The sequence below is a fragment of the Dermacentor andersoni genome, chromosome 9, assembly GCF_023375885.2.
Source record: "Dermacentor andersoni chromosome 9, qqDerAnde1_hic_scaffold, whole genome shotgun sequence".
NCBI lineage: Eukaryota > Metazoa > Arthropoda > Arachnida > Ixodida > Ixodidae > Dermacentor > Dermacentor andersoni.
Genome location: NC_092822.1, coordinates 56,202,923 through 56,215,124, shown reverse-complemented (window position 1 = coordinate 56,215,124; position 12,202 = coordinate 56,202,923). Strand labels below are relative to the sequence as shown.

Genomic DNA, 12,202 nt, shown 5'->3' with positions numbered 1-12,202 from the left:
ATAAGAGTGCATATGGGAGGCAATGCGGTACATCATGACGCTCAGCTGAGGTGTCATAAGCGGCACTCTTCATCAACATTTCTGTGCTCAGAGGCAAAACATGTGGACAGTTTTATTTTGAGTTCAGGCCTAGTATTGTAAGTGAAGCTTGCCTTAGTAATTTTACAGCTTAAGGTTCTTTGTTTTCTTTAAACGCTCCGTTAGCTGGGCATTGAAATTTGTTATGTGTGGCTGCTGGACTCACTTCAACATTCTTACTGCTAGACATGGGTCTTTGTGGTGTAGAGAGTACATAACTGTGTGCAGGAGACAGTTTGTGTCATTGAGCCTTTAAGTATCAATTTGGAACACAGTGAAACCTTGTTAAACCGTAGTTGGCCGGAGCTCGGGAGAAGTATGTACTAAATGGCAGTACTGTTTAACCGAAATAGCATGAGGTCGCCCACTTACCTGTCAAAAACGTAACTCAGAGAAAGTGCGATGAAAGGGGAAAAAACATGCAGTATTTATTCACTAGGCGCGACAAAAGTGCATTTTCGTTTGATGCCATGGCGGCCTAACAGCAACGACCGCGGCCTCAAACTTACTGAAGCTGCGAGCCAGCTTTTCAGCCAGCCCCCTCTTCTCGGCAAGCACTCACATGGTAGATTCCTCTTTGACGTTGCATATTCTCTATGCACAGGCGCGGTAGTGCTGCAGATGTCGTGGGGCACCTTTTTCGGTGTGCTGTTCTCATCCCGACGATTGCATTCATGAGGCTGACGTAACACGCAGCTTCTGCCACTGTCGAGCCTGAATCACCCGTGCTGTCGCTTTCTGGGTCATCCTCATCACTGTCAGTAGGCGACACTTCGGCAATAACAGAGGCAACGATGGCAAAAAGTCGAACCTCATAGCCAACATCTCTTCATGGTCACAGCAGTGCTGCTGAGGAACTGCTTCGCATCCAAAATGCCACACATCGTAGTGAACAGTAGATCCCTGTCGCGTGCCAGCGCCGACTCCTTCGTGTCACGTTTGATAGCACGAACGATGTCTAATTTTTCTTCTATGCTGAGCAACCAGTGCCTTTTCTATCCGAGCTTTGGCATGACGCGAGCGACATGAGTCCTTGTTCGCACGACGCCACGACGCTCTCTGGCACGGCGCTGAAATGATGTTGATGTCGAGGCAGCTTCACGCGCAAACGCAAAGGGCACTTGGAGGTCGTTTCCCTGATCCATGGTTCCAATCTCTGAGGCTTGTTGTTCTGCTGCACGACCCAATTGAGACGAGGCACTGCCGTGTTTGCGCGATTAAAAGTGGAAACGCTACGCGTTAACCGTTACGTACGCAATAAGCTGGTACGGTTTATGCGGATACAAAACACATTATGTTCAATGGCCGCTGAGTCGGGCATTCGACTTTACCACTTTAAAACAAAACTACTGCATAAGTGGGTACGGTATAACGAGGTTTCACTGTATTTAAAAATTTTGTAAATATTCGTCATAGTTCAATGCGAGAAAACTATAATATTTGGATTAGTGAGATGGAGGCTGACCAAGCTACCGAACACTTCATCAGAAGCAGTATACCAATGCGCTCGACCAAGACGAACAAAAATAACTATGGACACGTACAGTATGCACGACACTTAAAGAAGATACCAATTTCATACTTTGTCACATGGCTTCGAGAAGGAGTTTCAATACACGAATACTGGCAGCTCATAAGATGTACTACGTATATATGACATGATAAACGATTCTTGCAGACACTTTCTTATTTAATCCGAGTAGCAACAGAAATTGTACTCTAATTAGATGTTCCTTTTAACAGTAGACAATACTGAACCTACATGAACAGTGACACCCATGCACAGCACTTACAATAGTAAAATGACGCACAAGCTATTCAATATGTCCGACATACACACATTGATCTCCCCAACCATGCCATCGTTTTTGCCAATTTGTCTCAGCAGCCGACTCAAAAAGCAGTGCCCGACTTTAGGCCCCTAAATTTGGCTAGACTTGCGCGAGTGATTCACTTTGGCTTTGAATCTCAGTATTTGAAAGTTTTCGACATAATCAAAACAAACGAATTTTTGTATTTTTACACATACCATAAGCCACACCCACAACTACAACATCCCGGAATGAAAAAAAAACTAACCACAAATCCATGTGTACAAACTGCATAAGTAACAATATAAAACGCCCAAGTCTTTGCAAATACTATCTCTATTTGCAGACGCATGAATGGAAGATGTCATATATTTGGCCAGCTACTCTGTTCCCCACCTCTCCAGCAACGCTGAAGGTAGAGAATTTTTTCCTGAAAGTGGTTTCACAGCAGGATGAGTCACGCTGCTGTGAAACCACACCTCAAGGCGAAATTCACACAGCCATGATGCCACACCTGAAGTCAAAATTCACAATAGCCCGCACCCTAATTTTACGGCTAAATTTTTAAAAATATTTTCGTTTGTGCGTTTGCAGAATGGAACACGTGAGGCTCGCGTGTAGACAAAAATTAACAAGCGGAATTTGCACGACACAGCATAAACTGCTGGCGTCGCGCAGACAAGGTCCCATTTCACAGCAGTGGGATGATACACGAGGGGCGAATTAAAACGTGCCCATGGCCTCAACCACAACATTCTGAGTAGACTGCAGTACAGCAGTCCGTTTAATTTTGCCTGTAAACAAATTTTCCGTGCAGTTGAAGTTGTAAGAAATGCTGAACTTGCATTTTTTCATGAAAATATCTGAATAAGGTCACTTCGAACATAAGCCAACTGGAGAGTTGAACCCGTTTCCATTTTTGCAAGCAAAGAAAAAAAAAGCTTTTCTTAGATTTGTCAACACCTGGCTCTTACGCAGAGGTCCTGTGCAAATCCCACAGCTACTTAAACCGTTCACTTCGAAATTATTCGGCACTAATTACTATTCACATGAAACCAAGAAACTGATATTCATACGAGCCTAATTTTAAGCAATATAAGATTGAAAAACAAGGTAGTCTATAATTACGTCTGCAACAGAGTCATGGATTCACAAATTTCACAAAAAGAATTGAAATGCAGGAATTCCACAAGATCCGCCCTCACCCTCCATTTGGTCTTGGCGAAGTTCTTCTTCAGCTGCTCACTGACGGAGCCATGGATGTTCTTGTCACTGGCCGTGTTGCCAGATATCCTAGGTGATGTCACAAAGTGTGCAAATTAAGAACTTCTGCCACCACTGTCCACGTACAGTAACCCCTCGTTAGCCCCAACTCAGATATCTCGAAATATAAGTAAACCATTCAAGTTTTTCTAACGGCTCGGTGTCAACTCCACGTACGTTTTACCTCTTACATCAAAATTCTCTTTTTGCACCGCACTTCGGATGTCTCAAAATCTCAACTGCGTGAAGGTCGGGAAATGGTCGCTACCCTAAAGTATCGATACTTTGTGCGCCACTGCGATACTGCCAAAAAGTGACAGGGCCATGAGTTTGTAGTGAATGCCGCTTGATTCTACACCACTCTTACCACCCCCTGCTCATGGCTGGCTGCGATGTCACTAATAATAGTTTCAGTTGAGCGGCACTCACGTTGCACTCCGCTCATATCTCACGCACCGAGACCCTGCAGAGACCAGCATAGATTTCCCATTTGATAAGTGCATGTGGCCGAGACACGAGCAGTGCGCCATTAGCTATGCTGCAAAACGACCGAAAAGCCAAGTTGACAGGCTCTCACCCTCCATCCTATCGGCTTCGTAAGTGCAGCAAGGGAAGTGACCTTGCGCTGTCGGCATGAGTGTCGTCCACAAGCGCACTAATGTTCCCGTTAAACAGTTGTGCATAAATGGCTAGCAAGTGCCAGTCTGACAGGAGTGGACCGTAAACGCTCAACTAAAACACTCTAGTGCGGGCTGAGCGTCACTTATGATCTGACCGAGCGACTTTCACGGTAAACTGCGTGACTAGGCTTTAAACACTTTGATGCCCACGGTGCCACAGCGCTTGCTTGGCTCTGTGCAAGGATCGCTGTTGCCCGTAGACATACGTCGGTTGCCCAGTCGCACAATATCTTGCAAATAGTGATCTATCGAGAAATGTTGCCCCTGGTATATAGCGGCTACTGGCACTTATTTCAAAAGGCTCTATACTTTTGCGAAATTGAACTTATTTTCCGCCTATCTCAAAATCTTCCCCAGCTTCTACCACTTCGAGTCAACGGGACTTTACTGTATGTTTAAACAAGAACAGTACACGGTGTATTTACGCTAACTGCAACTATACCATCATCCATCAAATAAACCATGCTCTTAAAGGGGCCCTTAACACTTCTATAACTAATCACAGAGTGGCCTCACTGCGAAAGGGCATTGCCTCACGAATCGCCTGCCGCAAAAGTTTTTAGACTCCCTCAAGTACACGCATAGTTAAGCGTAGTTTATCGCACCGACGAATGGTGTTCTCTCTCCTTTCGTCTCCACTAGCATGGTGGCCCTGCTTAGAAAGCCCGGCCCAAAATTTCGCCAGTGAGAGGGCTCCTTGTGACACCTCGTGGAGGCTGTGGTATCTACGCTACGCAGCATGTCACTACTATCTTCGAGGCGACGCGCAGCAGACACGGCTACGTGCAACTGTCGTGTGTTGGCTTGCAGCGCAAAGATAAAATGATTTCTACGTCTTTTTCAGATCGCAGACGTATCCATTTTTCGTTTATTTAACTCAAGATTAATGAACAGTATGATCCTGATGAATGTTCTCGCGGTCACAAAATCAAGAGTTAATAACTGCTGGTGGGCTAGGCCACATGTGATGACGCTGCATAACGACATTGCAAAGAAGAAGAAGCAATTTTTCACAGTTTTGGACACGAGATTGTAAATTCCCTGCTGCATCCAGTGCAATAATATCTGGCTCATATGTTCCCAGAAGCCTCGTTTACAGATGGGCAATATTTTCTTATTATGTTCAAAAAGTGTTTCAGAGAACGCATTAGCTATATAAATACATGGGAACAGAGAAATAATTTTCCTCAGCAACCACTGCACCAAGTTGAATAGGTTTGCTTCAATTAAAAGAAAAAGATATATGATCTAGGGGCAGTAGGAAGCTGAATTTTTATTAAGGCCATTAAATATTTACTTCTGGCGAAATTCGGTGAAAATTGCAAAATTTTTAAAAAACGAAAGTACATACCAAGTTTGCAACTCTAACTCAGCAATGAAAAACAGCACCACAATTCTGTGAGCAACACCTAATAATGCATCCAAAGTGGACAAAATTAATGTATTGTACACCACTCTGAAATACACCAATTTGCGAGTACTTTTGCAAAACGCTCGTAAACATTGTAACAATTTCACTTAAGGTCTAAATTCATAAGTCATGTTTGTCCAGTTTAGATGCTCAAAACAGATTAAAGTTTAGAGATCCGCAATATATTTTTCTGGTACAGAGTTATAATTTGGAAACTCCATGCTTAAAAATTTTTTTTTAGCTTCTGATTTTCAGCAATTTTTGTGAAAATATCCAGGCCCTAAACTACAATTTCGCCTCTTGGAGTCACTAAGTTTAACGTCCTCTCTCGAATGCAACCACTCGGCGTGCTTTAAATGTGTGCCCGAAGCTGAGTATATACTAAAGCATTTTTGCATTTGCAAACTGCAGTTGCCACAATGAAGAATCGAGCCTGCGTCTTCATGCTAAGCAGCATAATGCCATAGCCACTGATTGATCACAGTAGGTCTGGCTCAGTCCAACAAAATTCCATATAGAGCTGTAATTTCGTATTCAAGCAACTAATTCTGTTTACCCCTTTCCTTGCCATGTTTCATCCCTTTTCTTTAGGAAGCAAAAGATACAACACATTCGGTTAAAACTTCAAAGCCTTATTTTGGAATTATTCATATTCAATTTAAAAATGACACTACTTGAACACTGTTACCTGCAACAAAGTAATTATCCCTTTCTTGTATTGTTTTCTTCTATTCCAAAATCCAATATATGTGCTAGTCTTAACCCCTTTGAGCACGAAAGGGGGGGGGGGAGGCATGGCTCCCCTTCTGTTTGCGCCGGTGGCCTCATGCGAACTTCACTTACTGATTTGCGTCTCCTAAAGCCTTTTCTTTTTAGCTATGAAGGCGCTCTGATTTTTCTCCATCACTACGTCTTAGAGAAAGTTACTCACCAAGGGTGGGCAAGTGCCTGTCTGCAGGTGTATCTTCGCTCCACATCCACGCAGATTAGATGCCTGATGAAGTCCTTCGCTGCAGGACAGACATCAAGTTGTACAGATCCATCAGTTGCACAGATCCATACATCATCATTGTACAGATCCATTGCAACAAAGGGAATGAAAAAATTGCAGCTGGTGCAAGCAAGGAAGCAACTGATGAAGAGCAAGCCTTACCTTAGACAGAAATTACAGAATGTAAAAACAGAAGCAATATTCTCGGTCGATTACTTTTTTGAGATAACATGGGGATAACATCATTAGACGCAGACTGGCTAAGCCAACAAGCAGAATGCTAGGCATCGTGCCAGATGCCATGTCACACAAAAGTGACGGCATTCATGAAAGTGATCAACTAAGAATATGGTCCCTGGACTGAAGAAACAGACAGATGTGGATGCTGACTAGCAAATGAACCTTATTGCACTGCTTCAATAACTACGAGGAATGCAAACACAAGGTGAAAACAAAAACTTCATATGATTAACTTCACTGCCTTATCATAATACAGGGTGCGCCATAATCACTGTCACGCACTTGGATCGGTAATTGTGCCTCTTGTTCTTTAACGTTTCTCCACATCCATTCTTCAAACATTTCTTTAATCTTTCTTATGTAGTTCGACAGTGTTTCATGCTGGTTTCCTTATCTTTTAGAAAATGGCTGGCCTTAAATCACGTTGCCCTGCAATCTTGTGACTGAACAAGGCCGGACACCCTCCTTCCGAGGCTGCCAAAATCCTAAAAGTTATTCGGAAGATTGTCCACTCTGCTCCCAAATGTGCACATTTAAGGACTTAGCTCGCAGTGGTCGTCCCGTCTCTGTGGTCACTTGTGACCTTAACGAAATTGTGAGGAAGAGAATCCAATGCCAGCCACGGAGAAGCATCAGAATGCTGGCCTTGGAGCTGAATGTGTCGGCTACAACAATGAGAAGAGCCAAGTGAAAACACCTCAAGATGTTCCTCTACCAAGTTCCTGGGAAGACATCAACTGACAAAGGTGCTAACAAAAAGAAAATGGGAAAACTGCCGGCTGCTGTTAGCACAAGCCACAAAACACTTGGCAAGTGTCTTCACCGACAAGAAAATTTTCATGGTAGAGACCTGTCACAACACACAGAACGCTCGCATGCTTGCGCCGACATGGGATCTTGCTGATGCAGCAAGTTGGACAACATTGCAAAACTCATGCAACGTCTGTCATGGATTAAGCTGGGGTAACCACCATGGGCGGCATTGCTTTTGTTCTTGTAACAGAAGGCACAAAAGTCGACACTCACGTGTACCTCAAAGCTTTGCTACAGCCTACGCAACTTTTTTTCTTCTCATGAGTACATTAAGTGCATCGAAATAGTTTGTTCCGTATCAGTAATGAATAATATCGTTAATGTCAGCAAGTCTGCGGCAATAACGTAGCCATGTCTACTTTGAGGGGACAGAAATGAAGATGGATGAGCTTAGCTGCCAGTGACATAGAAACACATGGCAGGTATGCTGCGAAAACTGCAGCATTTGTCTTCACTACTATCCTAATACAGCATGTTTCCGCTAAGGGCGGGCGAATATCTGAGCTGTGTTACAAGCATTGGCATATGAATAGGGTACAATTCTAATGTATCAATGTAAACGTGGCTACTATCGTTTCCACTCACGATTTGTTGCGTGCCCACGACTGCAGACAATAGGAATCAAAAGGCGCCTTTTTTGTTGTTGTTAACCACAACCATTATAAAGCCTACAAATAGTAAAGCCAAGGCAAGTTTGGTCGTAGAGTTTTTTTGTTTCATGAAGGTGTGGAAAGTGATGGAAGGAATGAAATAGGGCATCTGCTTAAGAATCTGTTCGGTGCGTGCAGGCAGTTTTGTGTCTTGAAGAGTCGTTCGCGGAGCATTCGAAAGCATTCAACAGATGGTAAGCGCAATCATCATTAGCTAGATTTGGCACACGACATATCGCTGCGGCAAGTTCGGGGTACTATCATTATGCAGGAAAGAAAAAAAATTGAATTTTGACAACAAAGTTCAGGGGTGCGATCATTACGTGAGTGCAATCATTAGGCAAGTAAACACGGTAGATCCTTCAGCTGCTAGCCGGTATTCTCGTCTATCTTTTTGTTCAGTTCTGCCTTCCCATACTGCTATTTGTGTCTAATGCATCAGACCAACTATGTTCAATCAGCATTCTGCTTTCCTCAAAATTGAATTTTTTTTTCACTAGCACACTCCCTTGCAGCCACGAGAAAATGCTTACTTACCTGAGTCCGAGATTTCATCCCAGTAAGGTGAATCGAACTCAAACTCTCCTTTCAATATCTGAGCAAACAAGTTGGCGTCACTTTCGTCATAGAACGGCGGGTAGCCACAAAGCCTGCATTGAAAGGCAAAAGAATGTTAGAACAGGGAGCCTACAAGGCCAACCACATAGAAAAAGGCGCAAGCATTTGCATTATGCACTTGTGAATGCATATTTGCTAAAAGCAAGCTATAATAATGTGTTTTGCATCTGCCACCATGTCAACAAATATACAAAGCATAAGTTCGCATACTGACTCACGAGCACACTACTCATAGTGCAATGTTCATACGATCAATGATCATATCATATTCAATGATCATATTGAATAATAATATTCATAATGATCAATGATCATAACATTCAATGATCATATTCAATGATCAATGATCACATGAATATTATGATCATGGATGGCAACTACAGAGTCATGAAGGCACGCAGCCGAAGCGCACACAGAGTCAATGCGAAACTACTGCCGCAACTGCAGCCGCTATTGACACAATCATGGATGGCGCAGCACAGTCATGAAGGCACGCGACCAATGTGGTGATATGCGTGGTGGACGCGCATATCCCTGCACAAATAGGCACGAAGCGTTCTGGCATTGCTGTCAATCACGCACATTTCCCCTGATGACTATGGTGATGCTATCTCAGCTGCTTCGTTTCGGTGAATGCCACTTTTGCTGTTTTACGTCACACATTTGTGGCGCACCGTGCTTGCCGAGCTTCAAGAGTTGTCCAAATTAACCAATGTGTGGTCAAATGCGCCCAAATTAACGAGTTTCATTGCATTAAATAATGCCTACACCTGCCGGGACCAAAGGACGAGTTTGAATTATTTGATTTAATGAGAGTCGAATTAACGAGGTTTTGCTGTAACATGGCTGTATAGGCACCGGGCACAGAGGCATTTTCATGTGGTGGCGGTAGCGATGGCGCCTTCATGCAGCGGCCTCACAAAAGTAATGGCATGTGACGGCCAGGCCAGAAGACGCAGCAGGCACAGCTACTAGCTACGTTGGTTCATTTGTTCCATCGTTTCTTATCTGTTTTGTCTTGCTGAAATTCCAAGTGGAACGAAATTTGAACAAAGACTGCATTTTGTGTACACAAACAGTTATTCAAAGATGACTAAAGCTGGTTAGGTCATTCAGTTCCATTGGTATTCATTGCAACCTCAACAGGTGGAATGGCGAAAAGTCTAGATACATATTGTTGCCTGGTAGGCCATGGAATGAACTTTTCCAATTCTACTTCACTTTTGTCTAGTTGTTTTATGTACAGGCAATGCCAGTTGCAACAAGTGGGCCAATGCCAATAGCACTTGATAAATCAGAGTCTTGGAACAAGTATAGGCCTGTAGGGACCATTTGGTCCCTACAGGCATCAACAATAAGCCGATCGGTCGATGTTACATGGTGGCCCAAACTTATTCATTTGTGACAAGTGCACAAGCAGTGACGCTAGCTGTATTCATGTGCGAGGCGCTCATATGTCGCATGGAACGCTACGGCCAGCCTCGCCCACCAGAGCGATGCTATACGCCATCGGACAGCTGTGCTTTTCTATGAAGATGATGAGATTACCGAGCTATCTTCGGACAATTTGGACAAGTGCACATTTTTTGGTTTCGTTTATCAGCTTCCCGTTGTTCCCCACATATGTAGTTTGTTGCTCACATTCTCTTGGGGGGAGGGGGAATACGGAACAGTGTGCGATGGACAGTGGACGGAAGGCAAGGAAGATGAAGAATAAAGGCAGTGTTTGAGTGACTATGTTTTCCTACGTCCACAACCTCCTGCTCGAGTCACATACCGTAAAAACCCACGTACAATACGAGCCCGCATATAGTACGAGGTGAAATCTTTGGGACGCGAAATGGGAAAAAAAAGTTTTATCTGCATATAATACGAGTTAGGAAAACTCGAGGAAAACATTTATTTAATTTGAACTCCGCACTTCAATCGCTGTCTTCCTCAGCCCCAGAGGTACTCATCCTCTGTGCCATCGAGAGCGTTCGAGATGCCGCACTTCTTGAATGCGCGACACACAAGGTCCTCTGGTATGCTAGCCCATGTGTCCACAATCCACTTGCATCTCGTGGCTGGCGAAGCCCACTTCAGCCACCAGGTCAGCATCACTGCAGGCTCACCTGAGCACATCCGATCTACGTAACACCACTTGACCACGTCCTTGAACGGCTTGTTCACACAAACATCTAAAGGCTGCAGCTGAGACGTCATCCCACTCGGGATGACGACGAGTTCAGTGCTGGTTTCGCACAACAGCCTCTTACTGAGTTGGCCAAATGGCAACGAAATGCATCCAGCACGAGGATAAATGGGAACGACAACAGTGCGCTAGGCCGCCTACACCAGACGGACTTTATCCAATCGAGCACAATATTCTCGTTCATCCAGCTTTTCTCATGGCATCTCACGGCCACATTTCTTAGCAGCTCCTCACCTTTAGGCACTGCCTTGTGCTTGAAGATAACATAGGGCGGGAGCTTGGGTCTGTCTGCCGTACACGACAACATGATGGTAACTCGCGTTTTCTCGTTGCCAGTGGGCCGGACATAAACTTGTTTAGAGCCCTTTTCGTGCACGGTGAGGGGTGATGGCATGTCCAGATAAACCGCCGTTTGGTCAGCATTGCCGATTTGCCCTAGCTGGAAGTTCTGGGATTTGCGCAGCAAAATAACCTGCACTGGAAATCCACAAGCAGCTCTTCGAATGATTCGGGCAGCTTTCGCGAAATCAAAGTTCGGCGGCATAAGGAAAATCCAGCATGGCACATGTAGCAATAAATCCAGTGCTTGCTCGCTTTGAAGGCGGAGCTCGGTAGCCCTTTTTATCTTGCAAGCTCCTTAGCTTTTGCCTGCATAAGCTCCACGCTCACAGCTAGATGCGCGGCTCGCTGTCGGCGTACGAACTCCGTCAAGGCAAGTTCGATTTCCGGGAATGTCCCACTCTTCGGGCCGCAAAAGCTTCTTCGCGTTCTGCTGCACGCGAAAAGGGCTTCCTTCTGTCGACAACACCCACTAATCGTTCCCTTGTCGAAGCCAAGCTGCCTCCTGACCGCATTGCTGCCGGTGTCCTGTGTGCCTAAAACAACCTTTCTCTTGAAAGCAGCCGGGTACTGTTACATCTTGGTCCTTCAATGCGGAATAAAAAAGATGCACTTCGCGAAGCGTGCTTTGCACGTGTGCTGCCAAGGTGCGCACTCAACAATAAAGAAACGATGCAGTAGTCACGCAGCAAGAACGAAACCAAGCCGTAGCCCCGCAGCAATAAGAAAGCCAAGCCGTAACCGTGCAGCAATAATGAAACGAAGCCATTGCCACGCAACAATAATCAAACTAGAACTTTTAGCCCCAATTTCTGACTGAAATCTTTGTCAAGATCTGCATGTAGTATGAGGAGAAAATTTGGGAAGCTAATAATAGGAAAAAAAACTCGTATTATATGCGGGTTTTTACGGTAAACAAAGGACCTGTTCATTCGAACGAGCTTCATGTTCCAAGTAAATCGTGGGTCAATGCATCAGCAGGTGTGACAGATCCAGGTGCGACTTTGGCGGCTAGTAGTATTCGCACTTCATCTTGCTCATACCCGCACGTGCAAGCTTTAGATTCTGTATTGTAACACGGGCTGTTTCTAGTTGTGGGTGCAGGAAAAACTGA

At 44.6% G+C, this 12,202-nt stretch overlaps 1 protein-coding gene across 1 annotated transcript in view; it reads right to left on the bottom strand.

Moving 5' to 3' along the window:
- LOC126528061 (calcium/calmodulin-dependent protein kinase type 1-like) overlaps positions 1-12,202 on the bottom strand; it is a 75,659-nt gene that overhangs the window by 15,289 nt on the left and 48,168 nt on the right. Inside the window, exons 7-9 of the mRNA XM_050175919.2 lie at positions 8,475-8,587; positions 6,175-6,253; positions 3,095-3,182 (exon numbers count right to left, since the gene is read on the bottom strand). Of these exons, the coding sequence (XP_050031876.1) occupies positions 3,095-3,182; positions 6,175-6,253; positions 8,475-8,587 (280 nt within the window). The remainder of the gene's footprint in view (positions 1-3,094; positions 3,183-6,174; positions 6,254-8,474; positions 8,588-12,202) is intronic.